Source organism: Microtus ochrogaster, unplaced genomic scaffold, assembly GCF_000317375.1.
Source record: "Microtus ochrogaster isolate Prairie Vole_2 unplaced genomic scaffold, MicOch1.0 UNK38, whole genome shotgun sequence".
Taxonomy (NCBI): domain Eukaryota; kingdom Metazoa; phylum Chordata; class Mammalia; order Rodentia; family Cricetidae; genus Microtus; species Microtus ochrogaster.
Genome location: NW_004949136.1, coordinates 3,588,763 through 3,608,382, shown reverse-complemented (window position 1 = coordinate 3,608,382; position 19,620 = coordinate 3,588,763). Strand labels below are relative to the sequence as shown.

Genomic DNA, 19,620 nt, shown 5'->3' with positions numbered 1-19,620 from the left:
TAAGAAACTAATAATTTATGTTTCCAGCTCCCACTGCTGGCGCCAAGGGACGGCTGAGCCACAGCCTCCCCCTCTCTGGAACAGCCTCAATCCTTTATTGCACAAATTATTAACGACCAGAAAATGAATGACTGTAATCAGATCAGGGCTGCCAGCACTCTTTATTTCATTTATTTGTATAAATCCTGCAGTCAGGGTCTGCCAAAAGCTCAAAGCCCCAGTCTCCTAATGGCTAGGCACCCATGACAGGGCCATCTCTCTACAACCCTCACCTAGTGGCAGAGGGCATAAAAAGTCAAGGGAGCTAACCTAAACCCACAGCAATCTCATTTGAAAATGAATGCTGAGAATCTGAAGGATACTAAAGCCTGATCTCTAAGTTAGAGCTACCTGTAGGAGGGAGGTATGAGACAAAAAGGATAGGCTTCCAAGCCCAGAATGATAGGCAGCCTCAGCACCATTGTCATCTTCATCTTTAACATGAATGGTTATCATTCTAAACAGGGACAGTCTAGGTCAGCTCTCTTCCTTTTTATCCTTTTCTGTACACACCTCTCCAACAGAACCTTACCTGTCCTTCCCAGTGTCTTCCAGCCAGGCCATCACTCCCTTTGAGCAGGAGTCAGGATCTGAAGATTTCTGTGCAGTATTACAGAGGAAGCCTTCAATGGTCCACTTTCAATCTCATTGACCTCTTGCTATACTATGGTGTGTAAATTTAGATTTGGAGATCTTATGTTCTATCATAAATTGGGCTGGCAGACTTCCGATCGACAAGATAAAGCTGTCTCCTTTGAAGTGAGTGTTTTATTAGTCTTAAACTCAGTGCTGCAGCAGGGGCTTAGGTGGGGAGTGGAATCTCTGCTCTGGAGTTCTCCTGCATTGTAAAGGGGCTAAATGGTGCTCAGAATAAAATGGGCATAGGTAGCTCCAGACTGGGCATTACTGTATTCAAGGTTAGGGTTACCCAAAAATGTCACCTTGGCATCAGAGAAACTTTACTCCCAAAGAAAGTAGCCATGCCAGGCCTCAGGATGAGAACCCAAGGGAGCCTCATGGGAAATAGTCTTAATTTAAAACCATGTCCATGTAGACATCTGAGCATGTGCTGTGAACATGTATGCCTTTCCGCCCATAGTAAACTGGTGGAAACCAGACGACAGGCTTCTGTGTACATTTTGTGCAGGTCATTCACACACTCATTTCTGGGGCTACTAACAAAAGTTACAGTGCATGACTCCAGAGTTACATAGCACAGACTTTCTTTTCCATTCTTATCCAACAGTATCAAGGGATTGACTATTGTGACCCCTTGGCACAACTCAGGAAAAGAAATGAACCCAAGTGACTTGGTTCTGACGCCCACATATTCCTCACAGAACACCAAGACATCAGTGCACTCCAAAAGTACCCATTGTCAGTGGGAGCCCACCAGTATCCCTAGATGCTCCCACCATCATTCCAGGTACTATATGTAAGGTAGTATGTTCTATGTCATGCCATGTTACATATCCTGACTCCATTACTGTTCTGCAATATGTTTTTTCCACACACTGCTATCTATATCATGTGACTAAATCTTGCCCCATGACATATGCCACACTGAGGCAAGGGCATGTGACACACAGGGTGAACTTGGCTGTTATGGAATCTGCCCCTGGGATATTGCACACTGATCATTATATCAGGCTCTCTGAGCTGGTATTGCCTTCCTGCAGGTAGCTATCAGTTTCTTCCTGCTCAGTGGACATTACTCAGCCAATGTTGTTACCAGGCAACTCTAGCTGGTTTTATGTCTTGAGGTTCCATTGTTTCCCTTGTACCAAGTTCTGTTTTCTAGAGACCCAGAAAACAAAACTGCCACACAAACTTACAGCACACAGGAAGCCTGAATAGATGAAACTTTGTCAGCAACGAGAGACTTCAGTCAAGCACCTAGAACTTGAGATGCAGAAATCTTGGGCCAACCTGATTTGCCCCTAGCTACATTCTTGCATGCCTACGTACCACCTTGTCAAGGCCCTCCAATAAGAGCACCACACACCCCCAGACTACCAATCTAGGTAGTTTCTGATAATGGCTATAATGTCAACCCTGACTATTCTAGAATTTTCTCTCAGGTATATCTTTTTGATGAAAAGGGTACTATAACCAAACTCTAATAATATTTTGGAGATAAGAAGATACCTAAAATCCCACCAGGACAAGTGGCAGAAGAAGGGAACAGGTAAGCAATGGAGCTACCACAACAATGGGAAAGCTGCCATAAGGCAGGGACCAACCCATCCCTGTGATGGCCAGAGCTATCTCTGTGCTGCTCAAGGGCTGAGCATGCAGGCCAAATGGTAACAGAAAATCCCTGCCAATGATACCAGACCAGACTCTAGGAGTTGTGTTGGGGTCACTGCATAACAGTTTGGGACCTGGTAAGGCAGTGCAGCCCACACATCTATAGGAGTGGTACCAGTCTGAACTCAGGCTCATCTCCATTTCTTTAGTGAAAAGGGTTAGTTAGGGTCAGTAGACAGTTCAGCCTCAGAAATGTCTTTCTTTCTCCTGAGAGACATAACATGGCCTATCGACAGTTCATAGCAAGCCCCAAGCCAGGCGTGTCCCAGCAGGGCAGCTCCTCTGTATCTGACCAGGACCAGAAACAGATACATTCCTGGAGGGTCTGACCCTTTGCAAAACTGTCTGAAGGAGCCCTAGATAATTTACCACTAACCTCTGACGCTGAAAGTTAACTCTACGGAGGAAGTCCAACAGCACTACCAACTAGACACTTGGACCAACCACGCCAACCTAGCAGAAGAACATGTGGAACAGTCTGTCTGGTACTAGTGACTGCAGGTCCAGTATTTTGTGTACAGGTTTTAGTCTATCTGTGGACTGTCTGCACTGTTTGTGGTGAAAGTGCCTGCTTTGTATGGACACTTGAGGGCATTCCTATACATTGTGCACCATCCTGCATATTCAAGTTCAGGAACTTCAGAGTCAGTAATGTAGATGTAGATTGCAATCCACCTATGTCTACTTTGTGCTTCGAGCATGCATACATTTCCTGGTGTCCACTGAGGATTGAGCCTACAACTGTAAACTTATAGCTCTGTACTCTGGGAGGGAAGAGGATGCATGGCTTGCAGCCCATTACCATAAGCAGGCAGACAGCCTAAGAGATGGACTAAGACTTTGTTCAAAGTACCTCCTCTAATCACATCTGTGGTCTCACACATTTCTCTTCCAAGAGATTCTACCACATCTGGGCTTAGTAAACAGATTATTGATGGAGAAATGAATAAAGGGACTCTAAGAGGAGGCAATCTAAATTGACAGGCAAGCCTTCACGGGACAGAGGGGTCTGCGACCAGACCAAGCCCCTCCTATATATCTCAGGTCACAACCACTAGAGTTATTTATGACTCTCCTCCCCCTCCTGCAGTGGCACTCTAGTCTCAGCCTGAAGCAGAGGGCCCCCAAACAGGGGGCCCAGGAGCAGCGACCAGGCCATGCCAAAGCAAGAGGGTGGAGCCTCCTGAGTGGAGGAGGGGTTGAAGTATAGGTGTAGGCAGCCTGGATGATTCTAGTGCAAAAACAATTTCCCTCTAGCCTCTGCTCCAGTCTAAGAAATACAGAGAAAGGTGTGGCCAAGGAGTTTCAGCCTAGGATACAGGTATAGCAAGTATAATATCCCCAAAGAGGAAGCCTGATCTCTGGACAATGATCTTCATCTCAGGAAAAGGAATAATTGTAATGAGACTTCCTTGCCAAGCCCTGGAATGGCACAATGGACAAAGGGAAGGGTCTTCCAGCCTTGGACCTAAACCAGGGTCTTTCTTTTCAGGACGAGATCTTAGTACGTCAGGTATGACCAAACTGGCATGAAGTTAGGCTGGGTATTTTGGGCAGCCCTCTGCTCTTCCTGATCTGAGGCCCTTGACTTCTTCTGAATGGTTTCTATGTATAAGTATGATAAGAGATGGTAAGCAGGGCTAGAAGCGACACATGGGCAAACACACACACACACACACACACACACACACACAGTAGTGGCCTTCTCAGATACAAGCCCGTGCTTCCCAATTCCATAGAAGTTCTTGAAGCCAAAAGCTCTGCACACAGATGCAGATTAACATAAGAAACCCTAGGTTGAGGGAACGTCTTTGGAGGCAAGATTGGGGCTATGCTCAGGCAGTGAACACATGAGGTCCAACCCTTGACCTTAATCAGAAGCCCCAATGTTCTCTCCATGTGTGCCACAACTACTCACCAACATGATGGCCTCTTCAAGGTAAAGAATTACAGGCAGCACCTATATCCATTAGACATGGAGGCATCATACCTTAGACAAGACACAGGCCATAGAGAGAGAAAGAAGAAGGACTATTGTCTGTCAGGGACATACTAGTGTCCAGGATCTGGGCAAGGTAATGGAGCCAATGTTGGTGAAGAAAGAAGTGGTCACCCACTTCCATCTATCTCCTTAGGCACCGACAGACCATTATATGGAGAATAGTATTATTAAAGAGAGTGCAAAGGCTGGGTGGTGGTGGTGCATGCTTTTAATCACAGACCTCAGGAGGCAGAGGCAGGCAGATCTCTGTGAGTTTGAGGCCAGCCTGGTCTACAGAGCGAGTTCTAGGACAGCCAGTGTTACACACACTGTCTTGAAACCCTGTCTTGAAAAAAACAAAAGAAAAAAAAAAAGAAAAAACTAAAGAGTGCAAGGGCTGTCCAGACTCCTAGCACATTCCTCACGCAAGCAGAGCATGTGCAGAGCTCACTCTCCAAGTCAACCTGGGAAGGGATCATGGACAAAGTGGGCCATACCAGCTAGTGCTGAGTCACTAGGGGAGGTGGCAAGAGGCAGCTTCCTCACTCCTCAGCCCTACCTTGAAGAAGGAAGGTTATTTGTACAGAAAAACTTGTGACCCAGCTCAGCCCCACAGGACAAAGTCAGAGAATGCCAGGTGCGTTTCAGAAAACTGGGGAGCCCGGAATGGCCCACTTTCTAGTGTACCCAACATGTCACACAACAGATACACCCCTCTCACAAGCTAATACCAAAGTCACAAGATATCTCAGTTTCTCTTCACTCTGATCTTGATTCCATACAAACATGGAGGAGGGGGTCGGAAACCAGACATGAAGCTAATCTGCTCCCTCCAAGGTATCAAGGTGAACAGAGATGTGACAGGTCCCTCTCTCCCAGACTTGCAGCTCTTGGGGATAGAAATGTGTTGGTGTGCACATTTGTTAAGCCAACTGTCATCATCCCCTACTCCCACCCTGATTCTATGAATGCCTCCTTGTTCCATTCCGTGGCTCTGACTCTTCTTGCCCTGGGAGTAGGCATCATAGTAAAAACAGCTGTGTGTCATTCAAAAACTGCTTAACCTGTCTCAGGTTCTCATCTACAAAGTGAGAATATGCAATAAGTGATCCAATGTACCAACTCGGTGAGAAATGGGTAGTGAGAGAAAACTAACAGAGAACTGTTATTCTTACTTACGAACAGAACTCAAACACTCCACAATCCACAACCCAGCCCCTGCAGATACATAGAGGCCATCTGAGGGGGAAGGAAAGCAGGCTCACACTCAAGGGAAATGAGACCATACCAGCTCCATTTCAGCAGAAACCCACTCACCTATCCTGCAGATTATCCTACATTCCTTTAGACCACAGTTGGGGTCTTGCACTCAGCACTCACACCCCAGGGTCTCCTTTCATTTTCCCCACTGTGAAGAAGCCAGGGCTGTAGCCCTGTCCCGCGACCTCCGTGTCATCGGAGTCCAGTCGGCCTTCACGCACCCCCCACCGGAGCCCGCGCCCGCCCGCCGCGCCAGGGCGGTTTAAATGGGCCAAGTTGTGGCGGCGGCTGCGGCGACGGCGGCGGCGATTGAGGCGGCGGCGGCGGAGGCGGCGGCGGCGGCGGCGGCGGCGGGTCTTCCAAGTCCTCCAGCAAACGCAGTGTGCGGCGGGGCAGCTGGGGGGCGGGGAAAGGCGGGGCTGAGGCTAAGAATCCCAGGCTGGACTACGAACAGGACAGGCGACTCTGCAACTTCTCACTGCCAGGATCAGTCCAGCTCTGGTTAGTGTTGAGGAAAGGACTGGCCCTGGACACGAATGCAGTTAGACTTCTGCCGCTCTGCAGAGACCTAGGACCCAGGAGCTGCAGCCCAAGATCTTAGGCAGTTCCAGGAGCACCATGCCTCAGGCGATCGAGGCCCAGCTAAACGTCCAGACAACTGTCCAGGGAGGCCCGGCGGTCAGCAAGAGGGCTGCATCTGCTGCGATCACTGAGGCACAGTAGCCCGCCGAGTGAGTGCGTAGTCAGGCTCTATCCAGGACTTCCCGGCCCAAGACCCAACTCCAACCAAAATAAATCGCACAGGCAACAAAAAGCCTTCATCTGAGTACCATGCCGGCAGTGAAAAAGGAGCTCCCGGGCCGCGAGGACCTGGCCCTGGCCCTGGCCACCTTCCACCCGACCCTGGCCACACTGCCGCTGCCACCACTGCCCGCCTACTTGGCGCCTCTGCCCGCTGCAGCAGCCCTGCCCCCGGCCGCCTCTCTGCCCGCCTCAGCTTCGGGCTACGAGGCGCTGCTGGCTCCTTCACTCCGCCCCTCGCGCGCTTACCTTAACCTACACGAAGCCGCGCCTCATCTCTACTTGCCCCGAGACCCGCTGGCCTTCGAGCGCTTCTCAGCTACTGCAGCGGCGGCACCGGATTTCCAGCCGCTGCTAGACAACGGCGAGCCGTGTATCGAGGTGGAGTGCGGCGCCAACCGCGCGCTGCTCTACGTACGCAAACTCTGCCAGGGCAGCAAGGGCCCGTCCATCCGACACCGGGGCGAGTGGCTCACACCCAACGAGTTCCAGTTCGTCAGCGGCCGCGAGACCGCCAAGGACTGGAAGCGCAGCATCCGCCACAAAGGTGCGGTCACGGTGGGGGCTCGAGCCGCTTGTCCCTCTTCTGTGCCCCAGGTTCCTCATTCTGCCACCTGGGACACCTAGCATTAGCCCAGAGGGGGCGCTGTGGCTCCAGGGCTAGTGCTGGGGACACCCTTCTCTTTCCACCACCACCCCTCGCCAGCCCCTTCTGTCCACCCACCCACGCACGAGCGACTTAGTGGACACAGCAAATGTTTCTCAGCCTCCCTGATCTCTTCAGGCCAGGTCAAAGGGTTCTGGGTCTGCGAGCCGTGAAGGCAGGGGAAGTTTACGGGAACTCTGGAGAGGCCAGTGGGAGGGGAGCCTCTTCCCCACAGGCGCCCAGCCAGCGGCTCTTGACAGGAGTGGTGGGGTGCACTTGCGGCAAGGGTAGGAGTGCGCATTTAGTGGATGCTGTGTCAGCAGGTGGGGGCAGCGGAACCTGACAACGTTGACGATACTGCCGGCCAAAGCCTGTTTGGATACGATATGGAGGCTCCTGGGCCGGGTTCAATAAGCGCTAGCGCTGCGCCGGGAGTTAAAAAGTTAGAGACCTGAATGCGTTCGGTTTAGGGTCTGATCCCCTTCTCACCTCTCACCTCATCTGCCTCTGTCATGAGTTCCCTTGGGACCGGTTTGGAAAGGGTGGAGCTAGAGAAGGGCAACGAGAATGGGGACGGGGGGGGGGGGTGATCCCTTGGTCAGGCAGGGGCACTCGCTTGGAATTTGAGTTTTAGAGACCCCGCATTTCCCAAGCACCTGCCACAAAGGTGAGAGAGAATTTCAGATGAGAAGTTGGGCACGGTGGGTTTAAGAGATCATTGTGAATTTCGTGCACAATTTCATGAATTTTTGCGGGGAAGAGGGAAATCTGGCCTTGCAGCTATGCCCCCTGAAAAGCATGCTAATGCTAAATGCACCTGGCCTCTCCCTCACGTATTCTGCTTGGTCTCCTGGCAGGGAAAAGCTTGAAGACGCTTATGTCCAAGGGGATCCTGCAAGTGCACCCCCCGATCTGCGATTGTCCAGGCTGTAGAATATCCTCGCCCGTGGTGAGATATGAGATAAGCTGGAGATTGTTGGGCAGAAGGGCTGGGTTTCAGCTTCGAAAGTGGTGGCTATGTTGTCTGGGAATGAACATCCTAACCTCAACCCTGCTGGTGTGCTAGAGGAACCTGAGAAAAGTAAATAGGTCAGTAGGTTCCTTGGCACCATCCCAGACTGTAGCTGGGAAAGAAGAGGAATCCCGGGTTGGATACAGGGTGAGCTGTTGTTTAAGAATTATTTTTGTTTTATGTGTGTGTCTGTTTCATGCATGCCTGGTGCCTATGAAGTCAGAGAGACCCTGGAACTAGAATTGAGTATGGTATTAAGCTGCCATGTGAATACTTAGAACAAAACCCAGGTCCTTTGCAAGAGCAGCAATTGTTGTTGTGGTTTTGGTTTTGGTTCTGGTTTTGGTTTTTTGAGACAGGCTTTCTCTCTGTAACCACCTTGACTGTCCTGGAACTCACTCTATAGACCAGGCTGACCTCAAACTCGCAGCAAGTGAGTTACCTCTTTCCAATTCTTCCATCATCGGAACTGTTGTTACTCAAATCGTGGGAATAATGCATAGCCTTATTCCTGGATCATGTCATTCCTCTTGGCCTCGCTCTGAAGGTCACCAAATTATCTGGAACATCTGGGAGTGATGCTGATTGTGGGATTGGGCTCATTCTGAGGCATGGCAGTACTGACTTGCTTTGACTGTGATCTGGGATAGTCCCAGGCTTGAGGGTGAGCAACCTGTGTCTCTGGGGTGCTGAGTTGGAATCCTGCCTAATATATGACTAAATGTCTGAGTGTCCTGATGGGATAGCCTAGTCAGAGCAGGCTGTATAAGCATCTAGTGAGCTAAAGTTGGGGACTGGTTACAGAATGCCACCAAAGGTAGACAATGTATCGAGTACTTGAAGAACAAGAGAGATTAGGGATCAAGCATGCATGCCCTTATGCAAGAAGGGTTTGACAGATTCATTTGAAAAAAGAGATTACCTCAGGAGAGGGAATAAGAGCACCTGGGGGAGAGCAATAAGTGTCTTGATGTTGAACTAGAGCTGTACCTGGCTTCACCCAGCATCCTGTCTGCAGGGGCAGAGTGAGGCAGAGAGATGCCACGATAGGACCCAATTGTCCACCTTAAATTTGTTTCATTTGGGCTCGTGGTGGAGCATACTTATTGGTTCCTTATGGGCCCTGAGGGCCATGCTGGGAAACCACAAACTCATGCATTTGGGGCAGATGAACGGAACCACATGCAGAGCCTGCCAGATCTAATGCAGGCCAACATACGAGGTTCACAAAACATGTAGGTGAATACAGGCATCATTCCACCAACTGCTGGAACTAGAGGTCAAAGTCTGCAGGTAGCTAGTGGGAGAGGGGTCCTCATTAGATTTACAGAGTTCTATTTTCTGTTTGGATGGGAGGAGTCATGCTGCTTACAAACCAAAGCACGTTGAGCACCCCCACAAGCCTGGGGGACAAGTAGCCCAGTGCCTCCCTCACTTCAAGTAGGAAATCTGCAGCTCAGAAAGAAATGGGCCTGCTGTTTATCTAGACCTCCCAATCCCTACCATGGGTGGGAGACAACTCAGGGCTGAGGCCAACTTTCCTACTCCTGGTTCCTTTTTAGAAAGACTTCCCCACCTTTCCCACCGTACCCCACAATCAGGATCACAAGTATGAATCAGTATCACAGATATTCTAGTACTTGAAAACAGTGTGCACATAAGTCAGAGGCCCTGAGTGATGGCACCCCTCCCACTGTATGAGCAGGCTAACTCTTGGTTAGGTTTTCAGATGTTTTCAAATATGTTAAGCTGTAGGGCTGGCTGACATTTTCAGTACACAAAGGAAGCTATATTCTCAGTTTTTGGGTATTATCGGGACAGCCATCTGGGTCCTTTGTACCATTTCTCGTGGGTCATCCCCCAGGTACCACCCAAGACCCAACTCCTGGTACTCTTAGGGTGTGGAAGGTGCAAGTAGGTCCCTGTGCCTGCTGTTTGTGTCGTGGGGTTGAGGCTGGCAATAGCCAACTGGCTCTGGCTCTTTCCAAGTGACAATCTCATGGCCCCTCTGTCCCATTGTATGTAAGAAAGGAAAAAAAACTTGTTTCTGTTATCAAGAGACAAGCAAGAGCTCATAGAAATGATTCCCCAAGCCTGTGGGATGACAGAGGCCTAGGACACAAGCCTTGTAGGTATAACATCTGTAGAATAAATCCCAAGTGTAAGAAAGGGCTTTACCCTTTCAGCCTAAGCTTCACTCTACTGTCCCTAGAACAGTGAAGGACAAAAGTCAAGTAGATCTTAAAGGGGACCATAGAAATAACCCTCTTGTCCTGGGGCCTGTCCTCAAACCGTAGTGATTCACACCACTGACTTGGTACTACAGAGTCCTTATTACCTACTCTGAAAAGTAACCAAATGTAGGCCCCAGAAGACTCCTGATGGCATAAGCAGCAGAGACTATGGCTCCCAGAACCCAGAGTGGGACACTGTTCAGACTGCAGAGCACTTGCCTAGCATGCCCAGTATCTCAGAAATGGGGGCTGGGGTGGAGAGAAAGAAATTAAAAAAAAAAAAAAAAGACAGTTCATTGATGTTTCTGTTTGACAATGGATAGCGAGAATGGGGCTAGAACTCTGCCCCGCTCCAGTCCCATGAAATGAACTGGGGTTGAGAAGCATTCTCTAGGATGTGGAAGGTGGGACTTACCATGTAAGATGAGCCATCACTGAGGCTGTGCCTACAGAGAAGAACTGGACTGGAGTTCTGTGGGTCCCACACTATCATCCTTGTGTGCTGGTCTATAGCAATGGGGCTTCTGCACCTTGGTCTGGACTCTAGAGGCTGAAGGCCTGACCTAACCTAACCCTCCTCTTCCCACCTTCTCAGAACCGGGGACGTTTGGCCGACAAGAGAACAGTCACTCTGCCCCCTACACATGCCCTAAAGAAAGAAAGAACCCCCAGTTTCTCAGCCAGTGACGGTGACAGTGATGGAAGTGGCCCAGCTTGTAGGCAGCAGCCAGGCCTGAAGCAGGAGGATGATCCACACGTCCATATCATGAAGAGAAGGTACTGATTCCACAGCCAGGCTAGGAGGCTACTATGGGGGTGGGGGTGGGACAGCACAGTCAAGGTCTGCAAACACTGTGAGTATCAGGCACAGGCAGGAACCTTTCTTGACATCTCATCCAGGCACTTTGATTCTCTGCAGGGGTCACTTTTAGGAAATGGGTTGGTAGCAGTGAGACCCAGAAGCCTATACCAACCTGGGCTCATGATCCAAGTCTCCTTCAAGTGGCTGCTGTGAGGTTCTTCTTGTGTGATCTCACACTGGCTGAAACAGCCCCGGCAACTAGAAATTTGATTTCAGTAGAATAAGCACCATGTATAGGAAGCCTCCGGACACTATATTCCCTCACCGACTATGCAGCCATGCTACTTTAGGTGCCCAAAGTGAAGTGAGGTCAGGACTGTTGTAAATCCAAAAGCTGACTCTGACCTGGCAAGTGGGAGCTGAAGCACATTTAACTTGGCATGGGGCATTGCCTCTTAGCCACTGCCCTAACTACTGGTACAACAGGATGCCAGAATCAGATTCGTGTATATCCTTCTGCCCAGGTATATTCCCGGAGCCATGCTGACCCTCTATTTTTCCCTTTTCAGAGTCCACACCCACTGGGATGTGAATATCTCCTTCAGAGAAACATCCTGCAGGTAGGAGTCCAAGTCTGTGAGGCTCTACACACACATCACAGGCAGCAGGGAGTTTTATTGCTGTGCTTCCCCTCCGGCCCTGCTTATGCTATGCTGCCTGCCTCTTCTCCCTCTTCCACTGATGGACCCGTCTTATTCATTTTCTGACCAATATAAACCAATGTGAGCTGAGTATCCACCAGGTTTTTCTATGTCTTTTTGCACAACCCGGATTGTGGCAAACTGGGTGGCAGGATCCCACCTTAACCAAGCACATCCCACATGCCAAGTAGCACAGGCAGAGGTTATGAGAAGAGAGGTTCTAGAGTCTGCATATATGCTGTCCCTGATGGGACTGTCCATTTGTATCCATCTGCTCAGAGATGAGGCTGTAATATTCTCTGCTTAACCTCCCAGAAATGGACCAGGAGATGAGAATGGTGATATATGAGTGACGTCTTGAAGGATATATGAGAGTTCACTGGGGCAAAGGGATTCTGCAAAGTTGTGTCAGAATGAGATATGAGAGGCCAGTTTGGCCGGATGGAGGCTAAAGATCTGGGCCTTGAATGCTGGACCTATTGGGTTTTATCTTCAAGAAAGAAGGCACAGAAAGCTTTTTGCCAAGTAAGCATGTTTTGAAAGGATCCTTTTGGAGAAACCCTCGCCTATCAGGTCAGGGGTTTTCTTAGGAATACATAGATTCATAATATGGAAGCATGGTAGGGGCTGCAAATACAGATGTGGCAAGAAGATGAAAATGAAGTCACCATATAAGGAAGCTGGAGTGTTGGGAAGATCCAGTCTCCCAGTTTCTGAGGAGCAAGGAATAGGTCTGTGAGCATGCCCCGCTGTCTTACCCCACGACCTACAGGGCATACATCAGGAAAAGTCCAACTGTGGAATGTGGCCTCAGGAAGAGACTAGCCTTCTGTGGCCAGGCTCCAAGCCAGTCACATTTGAATGTCTGTCCTGGCTTCTTTCAGATGTGTTATTATTTGTGTGATTGACAAAGCCTGCATCCTGGGGTTGCATTGCAATAAAAAAAAATCTTTAAACTTATTTCTACCTAATTTTGAAGTTACCAGCTCCACTGATCATTTGTATGACCCATCATGAACACTGATGACATTTCATGAGCTTTTTACTATACATGCTGCAGGATAGATTTGTCAGCAAGACCAGTAGGGAAGCTGGTGCTTATGCCTCTCCTCCAGGAGTTCTTACCTCCTGTGACCCTCCTCACATTCACAAGGCTTTAGTGAGGATGTGTCCATACAAGTTCGTCACAGTGTCAACAACTGCAGCCTGGTGCCCTTCAAGAAGTCCCTTAGTTCCAAGAGTCAGGATTCTATCGGAAGGGGGACGAAGGCCAGGAATACTGACAGCCTTCAACTTACCTACGGGTGGATCCAGTGTCTAGAAAGGAAGGGTCACAGGTGGCCAAGACCAGCTGCTTGTGCTACCCCCACCTGGCCCTTTGTTTTGCCTTGTTGGCTTGCCTACTCGTTCTTCTGTCTCTAGTTTCCTGTCTATGAATCCATTTCTGTGGTCACTCTCCACCTGTCTATTCACTTGTTTCCACTAATCCATCATCCATCTGTCTTTGGTCCTCTGACAAACCATGTAGGGAACCACCTGTCTGCTTGGATCAAGCAAGAATCATAACTCACCCAAATGCCTGTGAAGCCTTTAGCAGCATAGCCTCTGAACTCTCAGGGTCCCTAAACTGACAGGGAGGGGAACAAATCTGGATTTCATGATACGACCAAAGGAACAGGATGGAGACCCCAGAAGGTGTGCTAGGCCAATCTTTTTCTCTTTCTGGCCTCCTCATGATCCTCCCCCTGCAGCATTCTGGCTCTACCACGACCATCCATCTCTTCATCCATGCTTCAACCTCCTGAGGTACTCCAGGGCTTGGTCCATAACATGTAGTAGAATGCAGTGGGAAGCAGAGGGTGAGTTGTGGCTTCAAGAACCTCATACCATGACGCTAAGAGCGTAATTAATGCATTTTGGCCATGTATGCATGGAATTTTTCAGATCTGTATAAAATCAGCATAATTTGTTCAGTGAATGACCAAGCTATAGGAATTGGTTTTCAGAACTGCATCATCTTTGAGAACACAGAACAAACTAACAAGGCAGAATGGGAGGTGGATGCTAAATTCAAGTCCTGTTCTGACCAGCTATCACTCCATGGAATCATGCTATCCAGTACCTAGTGACTCTGATATTGTCACCAGACTTTTCCAGATACAGGTCCAGTCAGGAGACCTCACTTTCCTTCTGTGGGCCAGGCTGTGCTCATAGAGAACAGATTTCTGCCCACTCCCTGGAGCTCCTAGAAACTGATTTACCTCCTAACTAGAAGGAAATCCCCATGGGGACCAGTCTGTAGCTGTTCCAGTCTGTGCCTAGTCAGCCCACAACACCCCCCTCATGCTGAGATAGCAATTCTCTCTGACACCCCCACACTGATGAGGATGCAAGGGATGAGCTTCATGCCAATTAATCCTATAACGTACTTACACCCCCACCTGCCCTCTGGGTCTGCAGTGCTGAGATGGGAAGAACACATCTGGGCCTCTAGGCTGGGGCCCTCTTGGGTGTCTGCTGATGAAACTGATCTGCTTAGGTGCCAGCCCTGGATTAGCCCAGCTACAGTCACCATGGTCAGGGGCTGGGAGCTATTTAATGAGGTTCAGAGTTGATTCCTAGGTCACTTTGTAGAGGCACTGCCAGGATCTGAGGCTGCTCTCTGTAACAGGTGAGCCATGGAGGGCTGAGCACTGGGCACCACTGCTCCTGCCCTGACTTTGGCTTCCTGTGTCTTCCTTCTCTACTGATGCTTACAGAACTCCAGGGTAAGGAATTCCTACTTATATATCCTCTCCTCTATGGGGCTCTGTGGATAAGGACTCAGCTGACTCAGCAGGAAGGACAAACACAGTTAAATGCTGTTATACCGAGTCAAAAGGTCCTGTGTAGAAGTTCCGGACCTACCCACGCCTGGTGGTGGCTCTCTGCTAATGAGCATGAGTCTTGTCAACTATAGAGCTCTGGTCAGAACTTCAGTTTCCTTATTTAAAAGAACTAGGAACTAGGGAGTATGTTCCATGTTCTTGGTGCCAGAGCTGGCGGTATATATGGCAGCTTACTCTCTCTTCAGGCTGCTCTCCAGGGCAAATCAGGACACACTTTTCTCTACAAGAAGGATAGCTGAAGGGGTTGTCTTAGAACTGCAATTAGGTCTAAGTACCAGGTCCTGACTTCCCTTTGGTCTGCTTAGAGGGCATACACATGTGTGCTGTCAGTGGTCTCACACAGGGGTGTGCAGCTGGCTTTGCATACTTAGTGCATACTGTCCACAAGTCATGTACCCTCATACCAACAATGCCAGATTTCCAACTAATGAAGCAGCTCATAGCTTGGTCTGTCTTGCTCTTCTGCAGCCAAGAAAACGATCTCCCCACCCTTATATCCAGCGTACATCAAAGCCACCACCTTGTTATGCCTGAGCATCCAAGCCACTGTGACTTCCAGAGAGGCAACGTGGAGATTGGCCTTGGACCTGCAGGTGAGGAATCCAAGAGATCCCAATGGTAGAGTGGGGCTCTGAGGCCACAGCTATCCTGACTAGAGACTGTCCTCCCCAAGTCTCTAATCAGCAGCTCTAGGCCCTGAGCACTTTGGCTGGCAGCCAGAGGCCAGCAAGGGGGGTGGGTTGTGAGACTGGCTTTCCCCTGGGGCTACATGTGATGGTAATTGTGTTAATCCCAGACAGCCAGGCAGACATGGCTACAGCAGAGACTGCTCCATTATTGCTTTTGGTGGAGTGGGTTTCGAGTGGCCAAGACCCACCAACCCTTCCTCAAAGGGGCAGATACCATGTAAGCCTCTCCTAAGCTCAGAACTGCACGCTGTAGAATGACTCGTGTGTCAGAAGAATGCTCACTTCTCCTACCCACAGAACATGTACAACCCGAGTTCTGCCTTCCAGGGGTGCTGAACCTGAGCAAGGTGAGCAAAGAATTCTAGGGTTCCCAGAACCACCATGAAAACTGACTACTGGAAGCCACAGGAGTTCAGAGAGGCAACTGGCAGAGATCGTGGCACTCCTCAGAAAAGCAGGCCATAAGGCTGCAGTGAGGGCATACCTGAGATTCAGGGGCTTTGAGGGACCTTTCTCTCCTGGCTCCTAGGAAAGTGTCTGGTGTGGCTGCGGTGCTTGGAAAGACTGGGTGGGTGGGTGGGTGTGGTCCACCACAGTGGACGTCTTTATCGAAGCCCCGTGTGCTTGAATGGCTTTGTGGGCTGGTAGGGGGCTGCTTCTGGAACAGCTGGGGACCTGATGGAGGCCCAGCCAGGTGGAAACAGCTGAGCAAGCGCCTTATAAAATCTAATTGCCCCATTGATTGGGTAAAGTCAAAGAAGTCTATAATGATTGTGATGTTCTGAGCTCACAGGTCCTCCCCTGTTCCTGCACATGGAGAGAGAGAGACCTCCTTGGGTGTGGGTGTGTGTGTGCACATGCACACACTTCCTCCCAGCCAGGGCCATCATAATACTTGTTGTGGTGTCTGTGTAATATATATATCTGTGATTTTACTCATCTGTCTGGCCACTCTTCCTTTTGCACTGCACGCAGGGGTTCATAGTGGCACAACTATGTGAGTGTGTATTGCTTCACTTAGTCATTCTCTTAGGGTCTTATCCCTATTTCCTAGGGGCTTTCTTTCTCTGTAGGGGTTCACTCTCTCACTGCCTCCTGGACAAGAGAGGACTATAGGGGTTGCAGGAAGTTACATGTCTTTGTGCATCTTCCCATAGTTATACTGCTGTGTTAGCAGCACCCTGGTGTGCTGGGAGTGAATGTGACTTCATTAAGCCTGCCACGGGACTGGGTCTTATTTGAGATGCCTTTACTCCATGATCGTCTCCACCAGGTTATTATCCAAACTTCAGGAATAGAAAGACACACACAATCCTCTCTCTCTGTCTCTCTGAGCTTTGCAGGTAGCCATTGTTAAAGTAGGGACAAAATGCTGTGAAAAGAGCCCTTGCCTGACCCTTAAGGGGATGTGTGGGTTGGCATAAGAACAACATGTACAGAGTGAGTGAGACCAGGCCACACAGACCTAAGTGACTCTCCTCCCTGCCTAGATCAGCTGCTGCCTCTCCTGCCCACTGGTCTCTGATACATTATTGGTGGCCCCAAGTGCAGCCAGATACCCTTCATCTGCCTGCTGGATCCATCTGTCTTGAGAGATTATGGATGGAACTCTTGTTCAAACAATGGGTGCTGTCCCTCTCTGTGAGGAAGAGCCTGAGATGGCCAGCTAGACCAGTGGCAGTGAGGTAGTTGAGATCAATAAGTTATTAGCACCATTCTGTCAGCCATAATGTAATGATTGATTGGCATTTTTGCTGCCACACTTCCCCAGTTTGATAAGAATGACAGATTTAGGAAATTTTTAAAACTGGAATTCAGCTCTGGTGCTAATGGTTAGAGCTTTGGGGAAGGGTGGGCACACGTGGAAACAGCACTTGCTGGGCATCATGGAGATTTTTGGATCACCCAAGGAATTGTTCCTCCACATTCCTCTAGCTGGTGAGGAAAAGGAGGGCAAAGACAGCAACATTTAACCTGGAACCAAGATGGCATGGGCTGTTCAGCAAATACCCTAGCCTTAGGGCAGGAGCTCAGGAGGAACCTGGGTAGTAGTGTTTAGAATGGTCTGGAATTGGGTCAACTAATGCCTGAGGTTTGGCAAGTTGGGTATGATCTCTGGATCCTACAGGGGATACTGGAAGCCGAGGCTGGACCTAGCCTGGTGCAGACATAGCACATATAGGTTATGTACTATGGGGTGAGTTGTTCAGGAGTCCCTCAAGAGCCCAGAGCCTGGATGAGTAGGCGGGCACATACTGCCAAGGAGAGACAACAGCTTCCTTTCTGTGTCATAAGTATAGTAGAGAGGTTACTAGAGGAAGAAATGGAGTTTCTGGTGGAGGGCTGGGAAGACCCAGAATAAAGTAGGCTGAGATTTGAAACATGACTTCTGTACTTGCCTTCCCTACACCTACACAGTATCCAACCCTATCCAAAGCAGCAAAGGCAAGCCACTCAGTTCCCCCAAGGTGGGGCTAAGGAAGAACATGAACTTACAGGAGACTGCCTAGTGAAATATTGGTGTGAACTTCTCATTACTTCTATCTACATGCCCAGGGCAAGCATCAGACCTGCTTTGTGTCTTTGCTATGCTCCACATCCACCTGTCATGGTGTCCTCTGGCCTGTGATACCAGGTTGGGCAAGGTCTTAACTGCCAGGGAGAACGTGGTAGTGGTTGGGGTTCCAAGCTGAGCTAAGGTTCAGGTAGCTTTCCCTCCAAGTCATGAGGCACTGGGTGGGGCTCACTCCATCCTCTACAGGTGAACTGTTGGGCAAGAGACTCGGCTGCTCCTCCTACATTACTAGTGACTGTTCTTCAGAGAAGAAGGTGCGAAGCAAGTCCCCACAAGGTGAGAGTCTAACTCCAGAAAAGGAGGCAGGTCATAGAAAGGGGAGGGAGCAATGAGTTCCTGCGTCCTGAAGGGTTTGCCAGACCTTGGGTAGAAACCAAGAGAGGAGGCCTTGACTTGCACTCACCATGTGCTCCTTTCAATAGAGACTCTGCTGCTTCCAGAGCTGGAGTCTACAATGGCCCCTGAGGATCACTATCATCGGCTCATGTCAGCCCTGAGTGAGGCTAGCCCCTTTGAGGAAACTCAACGTCTCTACCACCTGGGTATCCCCAGCCATGGTATGTGCCACCACCACCCTCAGCATTCCCACCTCGAATATGCCAACCCTCCACTGTTCATGCCTGAGTGGGAGAGGAAGGCACAGGTGAGGGAGGGACACAGGAGACATGTGGGTTCTGTGGCATATGCTAGGTTCTCCTCCACTCCAAGTAGTCAGTGCAATACCATGAATCTGTGGTCAAACTGTCTCAAGGCTGCTGTTGTTGTGGGGCAGGCATGGCAGAAAGGAGGGGGTTGTCACAGGTGGGATATGGTCACTAGTGCTCAGATTGCTTGAAAGAAGCCAAGCCTGAGGCACTACTCCTGCTACCTAGGAATAGTAAGACACCCTATTCAGCTGCAACACCGGAGAATCTTTTCTGGCAGAAGGGGCTCAGGGAAGGGAGCAGAATTTCCGATTCTTACAGAAGGTACTGTCCCCCAGGGCAACTCAGGCACCAAGAACCTAAATAATTCACTAAATGTTAATAATTTAAAAATCCTTCTTTTTAATTGCTTTCCCAGCTCTGCTGCTGGCCTGTGCAGGAGAGAGTGTACAGGCAAGCTGGTTGTCAATCACCACTGTACAGAGGATGGCGGGGGCGTGGATGGGGGGGTGGCTTATTGGGCTCTGGAGCTGGCTTCAGGCCCGGTAATTTATAAACAGGTAGCAGGGGAGCAGCAGAGAAGTAGAGCTTGAACTAGGGGGACTAAATGGGCTAGGAGTGCCCCCACATTTAATAGTTGTCTACCATTATGGCCATGTGTACTATTATTGCTTAATGGGAGTGACAAGTTCTTCCTACCTATTCTTGCCTCCTGTCTATAAAGGAGTCACCTAGGCAGCCTTCTGTTTGAGGTCCCCTCCCAACTTTTCTCCCACTGACTTGGAACAGCCTTGTGTCCTTAAACTCTGACCTTTGCACAGCCCATCTTTGCGATAGAGACTAGAGCAAATAAAAACACCAAGCTATCTAGCTCGGAGCTCTTCTCCCCCAGCTCATTTTGATTACTGACCAATCAGACCCCTTTTCAAGTTCACTTGCCCAGCTGCACCATATAGGTCCTGGAGCAAACTGTGTCTCTGTTGATCCTCCTCCAGCCCCAGTGACACAAAACAGAGCTCAGGACATGAGAGACTCCTC

General features: G+C 49.6%; 1 protein-coding gene across 1 annotated transcript in view; it reads left to right on the top strand.

Annotated features, from left to right (window-relative positions):
* Positions 1 to 5,968: 5,968 nt before the first annotated feature.
* Positions 5,969 to 19,620, top strand: part of Samd11 (sterile alpha motif domain containing 11) — a 16,720-nt gene continuing 3,068 nt past the window's right edge. The window contains exons 1-7 of the mRNA XM_026790040.1: positions 5,969 to 6,938; positions 7,895 to 7,986; positions 10,879 to 11,060; positions 11,655 to 11,705; positions 15,143 to 15,267; positions 18,125 to 18,214; positions 18,361 to 18,495. Coding sequence (XP_026645841.1) covers positions 6,422 to 6,938; positions 7,895 to 7,986; positions 10,879 to 11,060; positions 11,655 to 11,705; positions 15,143 to 15,267; positions 18,125 to 18,214; positions 18,361 to 18,495 — 1,192 coding nt within the window. The 5' untranslated portion in view covers positions 5,969 to 6,421. The remainder of the gene's footprint in view (positions 6,939 to 7,894; positions 7,987 to 10,878; positions 11,061 to 11,654; positions 11,706 to 15,142; positions 15,268 to 18,124; positions 18,215 to 18,360; positions 18,496 to 19,620) is intronic.